General features: G+C 42.9%; 1 protein-coding gene across 1 annotated transcript in view; it reads left to right on the forward strand.

Annotated features, from left to right (window-relative positions):
• LOC128345978 (uncharacterized) overlaps positions 1-13341 on the forward strand; it is a 44524-nt gene extending 31183 nt beyond the window's left edge. Inside the window, exons 3-7 of the mRNA XM_053298750.1 lie at positions 1110-1430; positions 2654-2908; positions 3492-3623; positions 8995-9073; positions 10760-13341. Of these exons, the coding sequence (XP_053154725.1) occupies positions 1110-1430; positions 2654-2908; positions 3492-3623; positions 8995-9073; positions 10760-10811 (839 nt within the window). The 3' untranslated portion in view covers positions 10812-13341. The remainder of the gene's footprint in view (positions 1-1109; positions 1431-2653; positions 2909-3491; positions 3624-8994; positions 9074-10759) is intronic.
• The last annotated feature ends 3216 nt before the right edge of the window (positions 13342-16557 follow it).

A 16557-nucleotide genomic window follows, 5' to 3' on the forward strand; every position in this document is an offset into this window, starting at 1 on the left:
AACTTATGAAGAATATGAACTTATGAAGCTGCCTTACACCATTGGTCCATCTAGCCCTCTACTGTCTATTCTGACTCACAGTAGCTCTCCAAGTTCTTTATGGCAGCCCTCCTACTTGAAATGCTAAGGACTGGACCTGGGACCTTCTGCGTGCAGAGCAGGTTCTTGGTCACTAAGCTGTTGAGTAGGGATGAGCCCGGACCGGTCCAGAGGCCATTCTGAAGGCCTCCGAACCGGTCCGGACATGAGGGCGATCCAGCGGTGTGGCACTGGTGGGGGGGCTCTTTAAGGGCGGGGGAGGGTGTACTTACACCCCCCCAGCCATGTTTCCCCCGCCGGTGCATTCATTTTGTAAAGCTTTTGGGGCGGCAGGATACCTCCCTGCCGCCCCTTCCCCCAGTCGTCGGCAAAAGGCTTCAAAAAGCCTTTTGCACGTGCGCATGTTGCACGCGCATGTCACGTCTCTGCAATGCGTGGGCACGTGACACGGAGACGTGACGTGCATGTGCGACGTGCGTACGCACAAAAGGCTTTTTGAAGCCTTTTGCTGACGACTGGGGGAAGGGGCGGCAGGGAGGTATCCTGCCGCCCCAAAAGCTTTACAAAATGAACGCACCGGCAGGGGAAACGCGGTGGGGGGGGTGTAAGTACACCCTCCCCCGCCCTTAAAGAGCCCCCCACACCAGTGCCAGACCGCAGCTCCACAGTTCCATGCACATCCCTACTGCTGAGGTTGTGCCATCGAGTCGGTGTTGACTCCTGGTGACCACAGAGCCATGTGGCTTTCTTAGTAGAATACAGGAGTGGTTTACCATTGCATCCTCCCGCAGAGTATGAGATGATGCCTTTCAGCACCTTCCTATATCGCTGCTGCTTGATATAGGAGTTTCCCGTATTCTGGGAAATACACCAGTGGGGATTCAAACCAACAGCCTCCTGCGCTCTAGGAGGTTGCTTCCCTGCTGTGCCATTAGGTGGCTTTACTAAGTTGTAGTCATCCCTAAATTACATATACAACTGCATTTGGTTTTGTAAAAGTGTTCTCAAGAATATGTGTTTGTTGATTGAAATAACTTGTGCATTGGTGTATTCCTTCTGTTTTCTGTCAGATTTTGCAAGTTTTACATGTAACAAGACGATTACTGCAGAAATTGGACAAAATGTTACCATTACATGCATGAACAACGAAGAAATTTCAGACGTGACAGTGAATTTCTGCTGTAACTCTACAAGCTGTCCTAATACAATTAGCATCACCAAACCAGAAAACATCACCACTGCAGAGAATGGAAGAATTTCACTGAAGAGGAATATTACTTCTGTTTACCTCCATATCAACAATGTACAAATAACTGATCATAGAAATTATGGCTTTATACTTCATGCTGTCAATGGTCATGAATCAAAGAATATATCTCTAGTGATTCATGGTAAGTTTGAATCAAGAAACAATGGGCACCAAGAAGATTCTGAATTTGATTGGGTGGAAGTCAGTAGGAAAACTTCTATTGCTTCTATTGCTGAGAAGAGAATTAGGATGCATACTAACACAAATGTAATGGAAAGCATATTGGAATATTAGACCCTATTATGTCCCAGAAATTTGGTGGATTAAAGGGCCCATCTAGATTTCCCGTTGTTTACTCCTATTGTTGGACATATACTGACTCTCGGATACAGTTTACATCATTTGGATATGTAGTAGTATCCAATATTTATTATTAATAATAATAATAATTATTATTATTATTATTATTATTAGTAGTAGTAGTAGTAGTAGTAGTAGTAGTAGTAATAATATGTGCAAGGCTGAATGATGGCATTGAATGATGGAATGATGGAAGAGCCCCTGGTGGTGCAGTGGTAAAACTGCCGCCCTGTAACCAGAAGGTTACAAGTTCGATCCTGACCAGGGGCTCAAGGTTGACTCGGCCTTCCATCCTTCTGAGGTCGGTAAAATGAGTACCCAGAATGTTGGGGGCAATATGCTAAATCATTGTAAACCGCTTAGAGAGCTCCGGCTATAAAGCGGTATGTAAGTGCTATTGCTAAGTGCTATTAATTTTGATAAAACAGGTTGCTATAAAATGGACACTACTGACTAATTCTTAGTAATTATTAGAGGCAATACTTAATAGCAGTGTGTGCGCTCTGCATGTGTACAATAGAGAGTCTCAGGTTAGATCTTTTGGCATCTTCAGTTAAAAGGATCTCAGGTTGCAGGTCTAGGAAAAGCCTGTGCCTGAAACCTCTAAGAGCTGCTACTCATTACTGTGGACAAACTGAGTGAGAAGCACTAATGCTCTGTCTTTGTAGAAGGCAGCATTATAAATGTATACCCATAATATTTAAAACTGAAGAACTGACTGAAAGTACCTAAAGTGTGACCTCTGAAAACAAGCAACTGTTTTCAGTTGCTAAAAGTGCCTGAAGTGTGACCAACTGCTTGGGTCCCAATATATTCAACTGTTGAACTTCTTGAAGGATGGATGGGAAATGAACAGGGCACACCTTGTCATGCTCTGACAAAATAATGGCCTCTAGACAAGGGATCAGATCAGTCTTTAAGAACCTGCAAGCATTTTATCTGCTGTTTCACTGTGAAGATGCATGATTCTAATTAGTACATCTACATTCTTCCTCCCATCCCCAGAACAATATACTAAACCTCAGATCACAAAGCAGAATGACACCTTTGTATGCAAAACATATGGAAGGGATCCAAAAGGGCAGCTCTATTGGTTTGATACTCATGGAACCAACCTGACTCACAATTCAGTACTTGACCCCAGCATAGCTGAGGGCTGTTCATTCTCTCTCTCCAGTACTCTCCTGCTGAAATCAGATGTCAATAAAGAACTACTTTGCTGTACTCCTAACAACACAACATGCTCTGTTCCATTCCTAGGTGAGTCCTATTTTCTGGTACACCTCATCAGGTTCTCTCCACTCCAAAGTCCAACCACTTTCATGCATGTTTAGCTGTCACAGTTTCCAGCCAAGAAACCCGACAGAGACTGCAATTCCCATGAAGCCATGGCAGTTACATATGTCTGAATACATTTTAAATCTGGCTTTTAACTCTAGTGCAGGTTAGCCCTCAATGGAAGAACATGTGTGTGAGGAGAGGCAAAGGTGGGAAATGTGTGTTTGCTGTGTAAATTAACTGGACAGGTTTGTACTGGCTGGATCTGAATGGGAGTGTTTGAGGGAGAGGTTAATTGCAGGGGAAATGATTTGGAGACTTGATTGGGGCGGGGGGGCTCAGAGGCCACTTCTGTGTTTGTATTGAGTTTTGTGCCCTTGTGCAAGGACTTGTTTCCATCCAAGGACAGTGTGGCATGAGTAGTCTGGCAGTATGAGTGGCACTTACAGCATCCCCACTTTAAAGAGGCAATTGTCTTGGGCTCAGGCTGCTTAATTTGCATATTATTAGTGTCGGGTGTCATTCATGTAATAGCTTCACCTCCAATGTTTTCTCTCCTGTACAGTTCAACTTCATAATGACACTGGTGAAATGACACCTGAAGGTCTCATAGCTGAAAAGTCCACAATCATTCCAATTGTTATGGTGACATTTTTTGTACTACTTATAGCACTTTTGTGCTGGAAAATGAAGAAAGGTGCGTTTTAAATAGAAAATTAAGGCTTGGCTTCAGGTTAATGTTTTCCTCTGCAAGGAAGATTCTTATGGAGGTATATTTACAGAAAAAAATCATATTGGGGCTGAAAACACACACATGTTTTTACAGAAAAGCTATGTATAAATAATGTTGTTTATTCATTAGAATCACTAGCCTCCACAGTCCCTGGGACTTAATACTCCATATTGGTCATAATGTTTACAAATAAATTAAGTAATGCCTAATGTTCATATACTCCTCTTCAGCCTGATTACAGCTGAATCGCCACCAGTCCAATTGTGTATTCTGAACCTTTCCCATATCCTGAGCATGGCTGGTGTTTGCATGGGTCATCCTTGTCAGGCATAGGTCACTGACACAGCTACTGCAGGATTGGGATTGAAGACATTTTTGCTACCCTTGTGGAACTTTACAATGGCTGATCTTCCTAGCCATTTTGAAGAAGAATGTGTAGTCTCACAGAACAGGTTGGGAGAATATCACAGAGCCCACACTGCTCCAAGGGTCATACTCTGCCCTAATGTGCAGCAGCCTCCTTCCCCCATTTCAGTATTCCACACAGTCAGAAGAAAAATAAGAACATTGGGTGACAGTCTGATTAAGGCATAAGGATCCATCAGAAAAATGTGTCTGTTCAACAGAGAGCTTCGCTACCACTGCACCCACAAACAGGAAAGCAAGAAAAGGCAGGGACACGGGCACAGGAACCCCCAAAAATGAAATGAACCCATGTTAGGTGGGCAAGGTACAAAAATGCAGAGGCACAGTGGAAAGTGAAGAAATACTCCACATATAATCTCAAACTGAAGACATCCAAAAACCAACAGCAAATAATTACAACAATATAGACCGTTACAAACTCCCCAATGGCAAAAATGCACTCCCAAAAGAACAATAGTACAAACACCGGTAATGCAAAGAAAATGATGTGGAGCTGCTGGTGCCAGTTTGCTGAAAGTCAATCCTCCAACATTGAGAGATAATACCTTCTGCATAGACCTTGGAAGTTCTGGAAACTTTGCACTGGAATCTTGAATGAAGACTTAAAACTTTCTTATAGCTTGAATGAAGACTTGAAACTGTAGAAACTTGACAGACTCCCTAGATGATAGTCTGTTTCACACACATCTTCATCAGAAGTTCCTAATGTCTATACATCAATGAACATGATAATGTAACATCAACAGTGCAAAGAACAACACAACATGTATATAATGCAAATGCAGCCACACTAACCTTATTTGAGGAAAAGCCTTGTCATGGGAGCAGCACAAAAGTGCCTACAGAAACATGCTATAATCATTCATGAACAAAACTGAACCTTGGAGTTAAATACTCTCTACACAACTCAATTGATCACATGTGGGGTGAAAACAATTAGCCAGCTGGGCTCATCTTCATGCCCCCTGATCTTAAAGAAACAACCATTTCCAAAAAGCCATAGGAATGCATCTCATGGGCTCTTAAATGCTGTCAGGTTCCCTACAAGGGGAAATCCTACCACATATATGAGAAAGCCTTGTCACTAAACGCAGCACCAAAGTGCCTGCTGAAAATGCTAAACCCTCTTAATGGACTTAACCATGGAGTAAAATACTCTCCACATAGATCAATCAGTAACATGATGAGTGGAAATGTGAAGCCATCTGGACTAATCCTAATACTCCCTAACTGTAAGCCAAACACGGTCACAAAGTACAACTACCATAAAATATACAAGGTCCTACTTCCAAGGTCTGCGCAGGGGTAGTGATGTGCCCGGACCAGTCCGGAGGCCATTCTACAGGCCTCCGGGTCTGTCCAGACATGGGGTGGTTTGTTTCAGAAGGATTGGGGTGGGGGGGTTCCATTAAGGGCAGGGGAGGGTTTACTTACTCCTCCCACACTTTCTCAACTCTGGTGCTGTATTTACTTTAGAAATCAGGTGGCAGGATACTTCACTGCCGCCCCCCCTTGGCTCCTCTTCCTTTAGAAATTGGGTGGCAGGTTACTTCCCTGCCACCCCTATCCCTGCTTGGCTACAAAAGGCTTTTGCGCACACGAGCAAAAGGCTTCTTAAAGCCTTTTGCAGCCAAGCAGGGAAAGGGGTGGCAGGAAGGTATCCTGCCACCCGATTTCTAAAGGAAAAGGAGCCAAGCGGGGAAGGGGGCGGTAGGGAGGTATCCTGCTGCTCAATTTCTAAAACGAATACGGCGCCAGAGTTGGGAAAGCACGGGAAGAGTAAGTAAACTTTCAGCAAACTGGCACCAGCAGCTCCACATCAATTTGTTAGCATTACCAGTGTTTGTACTATTGTTCTTTTGGGAGTGCATTTTTGCAGTTTGTAACGGTCTATATTGTTGTAATTATTTGCTGTTGGTTTTTGGATGTCTTCAGTTTGAGATTATATGTGGAGTATTTCTTCACTTTCCATTGTGCCTCTGCATTTTTGTACCTTGCCCACCTAACATGGGTTCATCCCACAAACAGGTAGGCAGAACAATTTTTGGTGATTTGCTCTGTCTTCAGAAGTGACCTGTACTTTCCAAAACTTGTTCCTGAGGGTCACACAGCTCTTGGGGACCTATTTTCACAAGACACAGAACACTTCTAGAGGCAAGGAAGGTGGCCAAAGTACTATCCCCTGTTCCAGAGGCACATTGGCAGTAGGAAAGCCTTCAGCTGCATTAAGAGCAGCCTCCCCCTGTGATCTCATTGTGTTCGGATGTCAGCAAATCAGTTTTACTGCCTTTGTGGAACTGATGTGTGTAATCTGGAGCGAAGAGTAGTTTATGTGCTTTTGCATCCATAGGAAAACATTTCTTTCCAAGACACTGAACAATTCTATTGTCCTTTTTAAAACTTTGTTTTTATTTAAAACTTTGGAAACGTTTTACAAGGATCCTTGCTGCGCTTCAACAATGCATATTAACATAAATAAGAAGACATAGATGCCTTAACCTCTAAATCGGAGGGAGGAGTTAAAACAGATAAAAATACAATGCATGTGTCATTATTTCACAGATCTGATTTGCCTTTAAAAGTCCAAACTTCATTCAACTGCTATAACTAGGCGTGTCTCCAACCTTCCATGGTTGGGAGATTGAGAACATGGGAGCCTCCCAGCTCCAGACGGTCTTGGAGGAAACGGATTATCTAGACCCATTTCAAATTGGCTTTTGGACAGGCTTTGGGGTAGAGACTTCCTTGGTTGGCCTGATGGATGATTTCCAATTGGGAATTGACAGAGAGAATGTGACTCTGTTGGTCCCTTTGGATCTCAGAGGCTTTCGATACTATTAACCATAGTATCCTTCTGAAACATCTGAGGGGATTGGGGGTGGGAAGCACTGCTTTGCAGTGGTTCCGCTTCTACCTCATGGGCATATTCCAGATGGTGTCTCTTGGAGACTGTTGTTCTTCAAAATCTGAACTCTCCTATGGTGTCCCTCAGGGCTCCATGTTGTCTTTGATGTTGTTTAACTACATGAAACCACTGGGAGAGATCATCAGGAGATTTGGTGCAAGGTGTTATCAGTATGCTGATGACACCTAAATCTATTTCTCCATGTCAACATCAGAAGAAGAAGGCATGACCTCCCTAAATGCCTGCCTTTAGGAGGCAGTAATGAGCTGGATAAGGGATAACAAACGGAGGCTGAATCCAGATAAGATGGAGGTACTTCTTGTGTGGGGTCAGAACTCGGGAGATGATTTTGATCTGGCAGTTCTGGATGGGGTCATGCTCCCCAGAAGGAACAGGCACACAGTCTGGGTGTGCTTCTGAATCCGAACCTCTCCCTAGTATCCCAGGTGTAGGCGGTGGCCAGAAGTGCTTTTTATCTGCTTCGGCTGATATGCCAGCTGAGATGAACAACCTCAGAACAGTGGTACATATGCTGGTAACCTCTAGGCTGGATTATTGCAATGCACTCTGTGTGGGGCTGCCTTTGTACATAGTCCGGAAACTGCAGTTGGTCCAGAATGTGGCGGCTCAGTTGGTCTCTGGGTCATCTACGAGAGACCATATTACTCCTGTGTTGAAGGAACTACACTGGCTGCCAATACGTTTCCAGGCAAAATACAAGGTGCTGGTTATTACCTATAAAGCCCTAAGCAGCTTAGGCCCTGGGTATTTAAGATAACGTCTTCTTCGCCATGAGCCCCACCGCCTGCTAAGATCATCTGGAAAGGTCTGTCTACAGTTGCCGCCAACTCGTCTGGCAGCTACTCGGGAATGGGCCTTCTCCATTGCTGCCCTTGGACTTTGGAATGCACTCCCTGTTGAAATAAGAACCTCCCCATCTCTGGCAACTTTTAAAAAGACACTGAAGACACATTTATTCACTCAGGCTTTTAATTAGATGTATAGTTTTTAATATTTTTATTATTGGATTTTAAATGTTTTCAATGTGTTAAATGATTTTGTTTGTTTGTTTGTTTGTTTATTATTAATCACATTTGTACACTACCCCAAACTTTCATCTCTGGGCGGTTAACAATAACTTAAAACAAGTTAATATATACAAAAACTTAAAACAACTTAAAAATCATCCACAAATTAAAACATTAATTTTTTTAAAGAACTGGAAAAGCTTGGGTGAAGAGGTGGGTTTTCAAATGCTTTCTAAAAATTGTCAGAGATGGGGAGGATCGTATCTCAGTAGGGAGCGCATTCCACAGTCTCAGGGCAGCAACTGAGAAAGCCCGTCCCTGTGTGGCCACCAGCCGAGCCGGCGGCAACTGGAGACGGATCTCTCCGGACAACCTCAACGGGCGGTGGGGCTCATAATGAAGAAGGCGTTCTCTTAGATACCCAGGGCCTAAGCCATTTAGGGCTTTATAAGTTATGACTAGCACTTTGTATTTTGCCCGGAAACCTATTGGCAGCCAGTGTAACTCTATCAACAAAGGAGTGATGTGGTCTCTTCGAGATGACCCAGAGACCAACCTGGCCACCGCATTCTGTACCAACTGAAGTTTCCGGACTACGTACAAAGGCAGCCCCACACAGAGCGCATTGCAAAAGTCAAGTCTGGAGGTTACCAACATATTTATCACTGTTTTGAGGTTGTTCATCTCAAGAAACGGACGCAGCTGGCATATCAGCCGAAGCTGATAGAAAGCCCCTCTGGCCAACACCTCAACCAGAGATACCAGGGAGAGGTATGGATCCAGAAGTACTCCCAGACTTTAAATTGTTAGTTGATTTGATTAAATGATTGTAATTGTAAACCACCCAGAGATGCAAGTTTTGGGTGGTATAGAAATATTTTTAAATAATAAATAAATAAATAAATAAAATAACTATGGATTTCTTTAGTGTCTTTATATACTGTTGTTTCAATTTGTTTTGTAATTTCTCTTTTAGGTCCCATTAATGTTCACTGGCCAAAACGACTAAATGCTTTTCACCAACCAACATTGTTCAAACTTGTTCCTAATGGAAGGTAAGTATTTGCTGTGAAGTCTAAATACTAATGAAGTCTAGACAGGACTAAATTCCTGCATTTTGTTCTGGCCTGTCTGGGAGCTTTTTAACATGGGAGTGCTATACATTTTCCCCCCATAAACTAATCTGATAACTATTTCATAGCCCAAAATTGGACTAAGTCCAATTGCATTCAGTGTTGATGATGCTTTTTTTTAAGCCTACTTTCCAGTAGGCTTATGAGATCACCTGACATTTTGTGTGTGTCCGTGTGTACCCCCCGCCCTGTCAACTTTGCAACACCTGGACCAATATGAACCAAATTGGGTACAGTTGTAGGGACACATAGGGACACCTCAACGGCATAGTTTGTGATGATGCCATCCACCTAGATCCAAGGTGGTAGGGTAGATGCGTAAACTTTTGAGGCACAAATGGGCTAACTTGTGAACTGCCTAACCAATTTGAACCAGATTTGCTGCAGCTGTGGGGACATATAGGGACACCTCAATGGTGTAGTTTGTAATGATGTCATCTACCACAATCCAAGATGGTGGATGCATGAACATTTGAGGTGCAAGTGGGATAACATGTGGACTGTCTAACTGATTTGAACCAAATTAGGTACAGTTGTACGGAGTGACACACAGGGACACCTCAGTGGTGTAGTTTGTGATGATGTCATCCACTCTTATTGCATTTTGAAATTTTATTGGTTTTTACAATATCTTAACAATCCAATTACATTTAATTAAGTAAATGTTGACTTCCTGCTTACCAATCTGCACGGTTCATATTGGCTATACAAATCTACCATTGCTATAATAATTCAAAAACATATATACTCCGCATTGCAAACTCGATTTTACCCTACCCAACCTGCTGTTGTTACTAAATTTCAAACCATGCTGAAAGGTCCATATTGGAAAAATAGTTCTTTAAGTAAAATAAGAATGGCTCCCAATCTTCTTTGAAACATTCCAAGCTTTCATCCCTTATGAGTGCTGTAAGTTCTGCCATCTCAGCATATTCCAAATTTTTTATCAACCAATCTTCTTTTGAGGGCATTTTATTATCTTTCCATTTCTGCGCATATGTCATCCACCCTTATTCAAGATGGCGGAACCATAAACCTTCGAGGTACAAGTGAGCTAACTTGTGAACTGTTTAACTGGTTTGAATCAAATTTGCTACAGCTGTAGGGACACATAGGGACACCTCAATGGAGAAGATGGTGGTTATGTCATCCACCTCAGTTCAAGATGACAGACACATAAATGTTTGTGGTGCAAGTGCACTAACTTGTGGACAGTCTAACTGATTTGAACCAAATTTGCTACAGCTGAATTGACATATAGGGATGCTCCAATGGTGCATTTTGTGATGATGTCACCCACCCAGATCCAAGATTGCAGATGCATAAACTTTTGAGGCACAAGTGCACTAACCTATCTAACCGATTTGAACCAAATTTGGAACAGCTGTAGTGAGTGACACACAGGGACACCTCAAAGGTGCAGTTGCTAATGACACTCACCCCAATCCAAGATGGCAGACACATGAACATTTGAGGCACAAGACCTCAATTTGTGGACCTTGATTTGCACCAAATTTAGTCCAGATGTAGAGACACTGAAAGGAAAGTAGGCTTATTAGTTCTTACTAGAACAACTTATTTCTTACTGTGTTTTTTTCCTCTCCACAGAGAACCAATTCCACAGAAAGCTCAATGTGGTAATGACAGAAATGCTTCTTGATCAGATTTTAGTAAAAATGTGAATACGAATACTAACTTGGAAAGAGTAGCACAACAATTCAAAAAGGCCACAAAGGCAAGAATTTAGTATGACCAACCATCTGCTCTTCAAGGCTCTTGCACCTCTTTCCTACACATGCTCCCCCGCAACTTTGGATGGAAGAAACAACCTGCTAATGTGACTAGAACTACACTCCTTTCCATATCTAGCACTATACAAGATGCATTTCTTCAAGCTTTGGATTGAAGTTTCCTTAAGAGACCTTCTTGAAACCACTGTGAATGCATTCTAGCAATGCAGCAACAGAGTAGTGTGAGCCACTGTTTACTACTATGTACTGTACTATTGTTGGTATGTTTTGTTTTTAATCTTTCTTATTTTGTATGTTTTCTGTATGGCCTACAGCCGCAATAAATTGAATTGAATTGAATGATGCAGGGGGAATTGATGTCATAAATATGTGTCATTGTTATTCCATAATATGTTACCTACTTGTCATTGTATTTTGAAGGGGGAAATGACACACACACACACACACACACACACACACACACACACACACACACACTAAAGCTAAGCTCTAGCCCTTTTAGAAGTGTAGTTAAGGAGCAAAACATGTGATCACTATTTTGTTCAACCACTGGGCTTAGACAAAGGCAGCTGAAGCCCAGGAAGTTGGCTCGGGGAAGATCACACAATAAGTCATCCCCCTGAGGCACGTTGCTTTTGTTCTTTGTCAGCAGAGGATCTCTAAAGGGCAGTTGAGGGGCTAGCTTGATTTTGATGTAAATCTTTCCCTACCTGTGTATTGTAATGTTTAAGGTTTTTGATTTTATGGTGCAATCTATTCTATGCATGCCTACTTAGAAGTAAGTACCATTGGTTTCAATCAGATTTTCTCCCAAATAAGTATGTATAGGATTGCAGCCTTAACTGAAAAGTTCAGTGTATTTTTTGTTCTATTGCAGCTATTAGTATCTCAGACTTAGTGTAGTCTTCATTTATTTTCTATAGATATTATTTTGTAGTTCTGGGTTTTTAAAATTTTGCTTTAAGCCACCATCAATTATCCCTGCCCCCTGTTCTTTTCCAGCCTATAGTAGTATTCTAACTCAAAAGGAGTAATTTTGGTGTTATATTTTATGTACTTATCTCAGGATGTAAATGGTGACTGTGACAATACTCAAGCATGAAAGCCTTTATCCCTAGCACAAGTTTTGTAGGGCACATTGTAGAATTTAGTGGTGATAAAAATGCCCTCAGCACTCCTCCTCAGCATGAGCTTTGATCTGGTATCTTCACCAATCTTATCTAGCATACGAACATAGGAAACTGCCATATACTGAGTCAGACCATTGGTCTATCTAGCTCAGTATTGTCTTCACAGACTGGCAGTGGCTTCTCCAAGGTTGCAGGCAGGAATCTCTCTCACTCAGCCCTATCTTGGAGAAGCCAGGGAGGGAACTTGAAACTTTCTGCTCTTCCCAGAGCAGCTTCATCCCCTGAGGGAAATATCTTGCAGTGCTCACACATCAAGTCTCCCATTCATATGCAACCAGGGCAGACCCTGCTTAGCTATGGGGATAAGTCATGCTTGCTACCACAAGACCAGCTCTCCTCTCCCATCTTCACCTCCACCAATAAATGGCATATTTAAATTAGCATATTTAATCCAATAAATAAGCTTACTCAAGTACTGGAAAATGGAGTGGGGTGGTGGTCTGCAATTGGTGAAGAATCCATGACAGCACTACACACAGCTAATTAGACAAGGTTAAAAGCTGGACTTATATATCATAAAGTGTTGGGATATAAAGTTAGGGCGTTTAATGGTCAGGTAAAGAGATCCTCCCCAACTATTGTTGGCAGATACCCAGGCAAATCCAAGTCAACTGGACAGAGCATATGTTGTAAAATGCAAATTAGGGAGCCTGGATTTGAAGAGCCTGAATATGGCAACCCTAGAGCAAGGGTCTTTTCTGCCCTGGGAAAGGAGAGGGAGACTTTCAGGGAAGCCACATCTGAAGCAACAACCATAGTCCACGTAATGCTGGGAAGCACAAAACTGCTTCCTATATGGCTTCCTAAGGTTTCTAATGGAGTCAGAAATGATGCTGTCATGGATCATTGAAGTTTGAATCATGAACTTTGAATCATGGACTGACCAGGCAGTCAGACAGCCATAGACTTTTAAAGATACAGTACTTCTGAAATAAGTACTTTAAAAGAAGTTTTAAGATGGAGCCAGTCTCTTTTGATTAGAAGCATTACCTTTTGGATTATATTGTATCCTTTTAAGCATATTTTTGAGATGCCAGGAAGCGCTGAAGAGTCATCTTTTGTGTGCAAGCTAGCCTTTTGGGGTCAGGAGAGAGAGTTTACTAAACCTTGATTGGTTATTAATTATTTTTGAGTGTTTTTTTTTTAAGATAATCTGTTTTAATCTATATATTATCTTTTGATGCAAGCCATTTGATGATGGCAAGATATTTTTTTATGCAAGCCTTTTCATTGTAAAATTTGTACTTTATACTAAACCTCTGTATTATATTGTTTATATTAGATTTTGTAAGACAATAAAAGCTACGTACAGAAGAGAAAAAGAACCCGAATGATAATTGTCCAAACTATTCCCCTGTATTACCAGTGGGTGTTTGTTTCATATTTAAGAGGTGTTGACTGGGATAATTTACACATTCCTGGCAGTTTCACCCCTTACGTGGAAGAGTCTCATCTTGACAATTCTACCTCTCCCCATTCCAGCTCCAGTTCCATAGAACAGCTGCTCTTAGCAGCAGATGAGGAACTGTACAGGTTGCTCCACTATGAGCTGGTCTCCAGGGGGAGCTCACATACCCCACTAGTACAGTACTTTATACAGCAATGCTAGTGATTGCCATGCCTTGCTTACTTGCCGGTCAGCAGTTGCCTGCCCTGCCATCATTCCTCCAGTATCAGTGAAAACCTGCCAGGGAGGCGGTTGGCCCCTTAGATAATGAGGGTGTGAAAGGGATTATTAAGGAAGATAAGGAGATTGCAGAGAAGCTGAATGAGTTCTTTGCATCTGTCTTCACAGCAGAGGATACTGACCACATACCTTCTCCAGAATTGAGCTTCACAGGTTTAAAGGCTGAAGAACTGGGCCAATTCGAGGTGTCAAGGGAAGATGTTCTAAACTGTCCTTAAAAACTAAAAACTAACATATCGCCAGGGCCAGATAGCATCCACCCAAGAGTTCTGAAGGAACAAGTGTGAAATTGCTGATCTCCTAGCAAAAATATGTAACTTGTCCCTACAATCAGGCTCTGTACCAGACTACTAGAAAGTAGCCAATGCAACTCCAATTTTCAAAAAAGAGATCTGGGGGTGGGGGTGGGGATTACAGGCTGATTAGCTTAACTTTGGTTCTGGGTCAATTGATGGAAAGCATACTTAAGGACAAAATTGTTAAACACATAGAGGAATGGGCCTTGCCGAAGGAGAACCAGCAGGGCTTCTGCAATGGCAGGTCTTGCCTCACTAACCTTTTGGAGTTCTTTGACAGTGTCAACAGACATCTGGAGAAAGGTGATATAGTTGACATAGTATATTTGGACTTCCAAAAAGCTTTTGACAAAGTTCCCCAGATCTCTCCAAACTGGGGGAGTAGCAGGTGCGTAACAACTATCGGGCAAGGGGAGACAGTTGTCTGGGGGCCCCACTGCCTGGAGGGGCCCCCCAGAGGCACCTCACGTGACTCCCCATTGCCCCCTCCCCAGCCCCAAGGCCCCTCAGCCACTTGCCCTGTTCGCCGTCTCTCCAGCTTGTTCTCCTGGCTGGCAATCGAGGCAGCAGACCAGCTGCAAAGAGCTCCTCTTCTCCCGTCTCTCAGCTGATCGGTGGGTGGGCGGGGCTTCCAGGGAGGCCTCCCTGTAGGCCTCTGTGAAGCCTGAACTCCAGTAGGGCCCAAGCCAGCCAGGAAGGAGGAAGCAGCCAGAGTGGCCACCACTGGTCTCTGCAGCAGAAGACCCCTTGCTGCCCTGCCCAGCCCAGCATTTGCCAGGTAGAGTGTGAACTCCTTTTTGTGGTTACCTTCCCCCCCCCCCCCCCGCCCCGGATATATAGGCATCTGCTTGCCATAGGGCTTTGATATGGGCGGGGGGGAGGGACTGAGAAGTCTCTAAATATTTATTTTTAAACAGCTTGGAAAATTTGCTGGCTTAAAAAAAACTATCTAAAAAGTCCTATAAGTGGCTTGTTTCATGTTTTTGTTGTTACAAAAACTTCTGGAAGAAACAGTATTATATTTATTTTATTCATTCATTCATTCATTTATAAATGCACTTATGTTCAAGTTGTTTTGCAACCCAGAAGGTCTGAGTGAGAACTGTGAAGCATGTCTTGTGCTTTTATTTTATTTTATTTTTCTTGTGTGTGAACTGCTCCCCAATAACTTGCAGGGACTTCAGGGTAAATCTGGCCAACATGTGAATGCAGCACCTCCATTCCAGAGGAGATGTGTCTTAAAGGGCTTTAAAAGTCTCCTGTGAAAAACCTCCTGGAATCAAACTTGACTGAATTGGTTCAGAATTCTGAGAAAACAAACATAGGCTCACCCTGCATGGTTGAAAGTCTCCTTTGCTAATCTGCACCGAGGGGGCCATTTTAATCATTCATCTTTCTAGTGTGTTCTAGGCATTAAAAGTAAAACAAATGTATAGTACTCAATGTATATCACTATATATTGTGACACGTGTGTGTGTGTATTCAGTGAAATGTATTTCCAGGCAGCATACTTATTTTGGAATATCAGACTTAAATCCTTGGGGGCCTGGGGTGTGCGGAGGCCCTGGACTTTGAGTGGGGGGGCCCCATTTTAAAATCTCGTCTCTGGGCCCACTCCAACCTTGCTATGCCCCTGGGGAGTGGGTGACAAAATGGCAAATGCCGTTCAATGTAAGCAAGTGTAAAGTAATGCATATTGGGACAAAAAAACCCAACCTCACATATTGCTGATGGGATCTGAGCTGTTGGTGATTGACCAGGAGAGGGATCTTGGGGTCATGGTGGACAGCTCGTTGAAAGTGCCGGCTCTGTGAGTGGCAGCTGTGAAAAAGGTCATTTCCATGCTAGGGATCATTAGGAAGGGGATTGAAAATAAAAATAAAATTATAATACCCTTGTACAAATCTATGGTGTGACCACATCTGAGGTACTGTGTACAGTTTTGATCACCATGTTTTAAGAAGGATATTGTAGAATACAGAACAAGGCCACCAAGGTGATCAGGGGCCTGGAACACCTCTCTTATGAGGCTAGGCTACAGCATCCAGGGCTCTTTAGTTTCAAAAAGAGGCAACATAGGGGAGACATGATCAAGGTGTATACAATTATGCATGGAGTTGAGAGGGTGGACAGAGAAATTTCTCTCTCACACACACAACACTAGAACCAGGGGTCACCTCATGAAACTGAATGTTGGGAAATGTAGGGACCAACAAAAGGAAGCACTTTTTCACACCATACATAATTAATCTATGGAATTATTTGCCATGGGATGTGGTGATAACCACCAGCTTGCATGCCTTTAAAAGGGGCTTATACAAATTCATGGTGGACAGGTTTATCAATGGCTACTAGACTGATGGCTTCCAGTCTTAGAGGCATAATGCCTCTAAATACCAGTTGTAGAGGAGTAGTGGCAGGAGAGAGGGCATGCCCTCACCTCTTGCTTGTGGGCTCCCCAGAAGCATCTGGTGGGCCACTG

Source organism: Hemicordylus capensis, chromosome 2 (genome assembly GCF_027244095.1).
Source record: "Hemicordylus capensis ecotype Gifberg chromosome 2, rHemCap1.1.pri, whole genome shotgun sequence".
NCBI classification, from domain to species: domain Eukaryota; kingdom Metazoa; phylum Chordata; class Lepidosauria; order Squamata; family Cordylidae; genus Hemicordylus; species Hemicordylus capensis.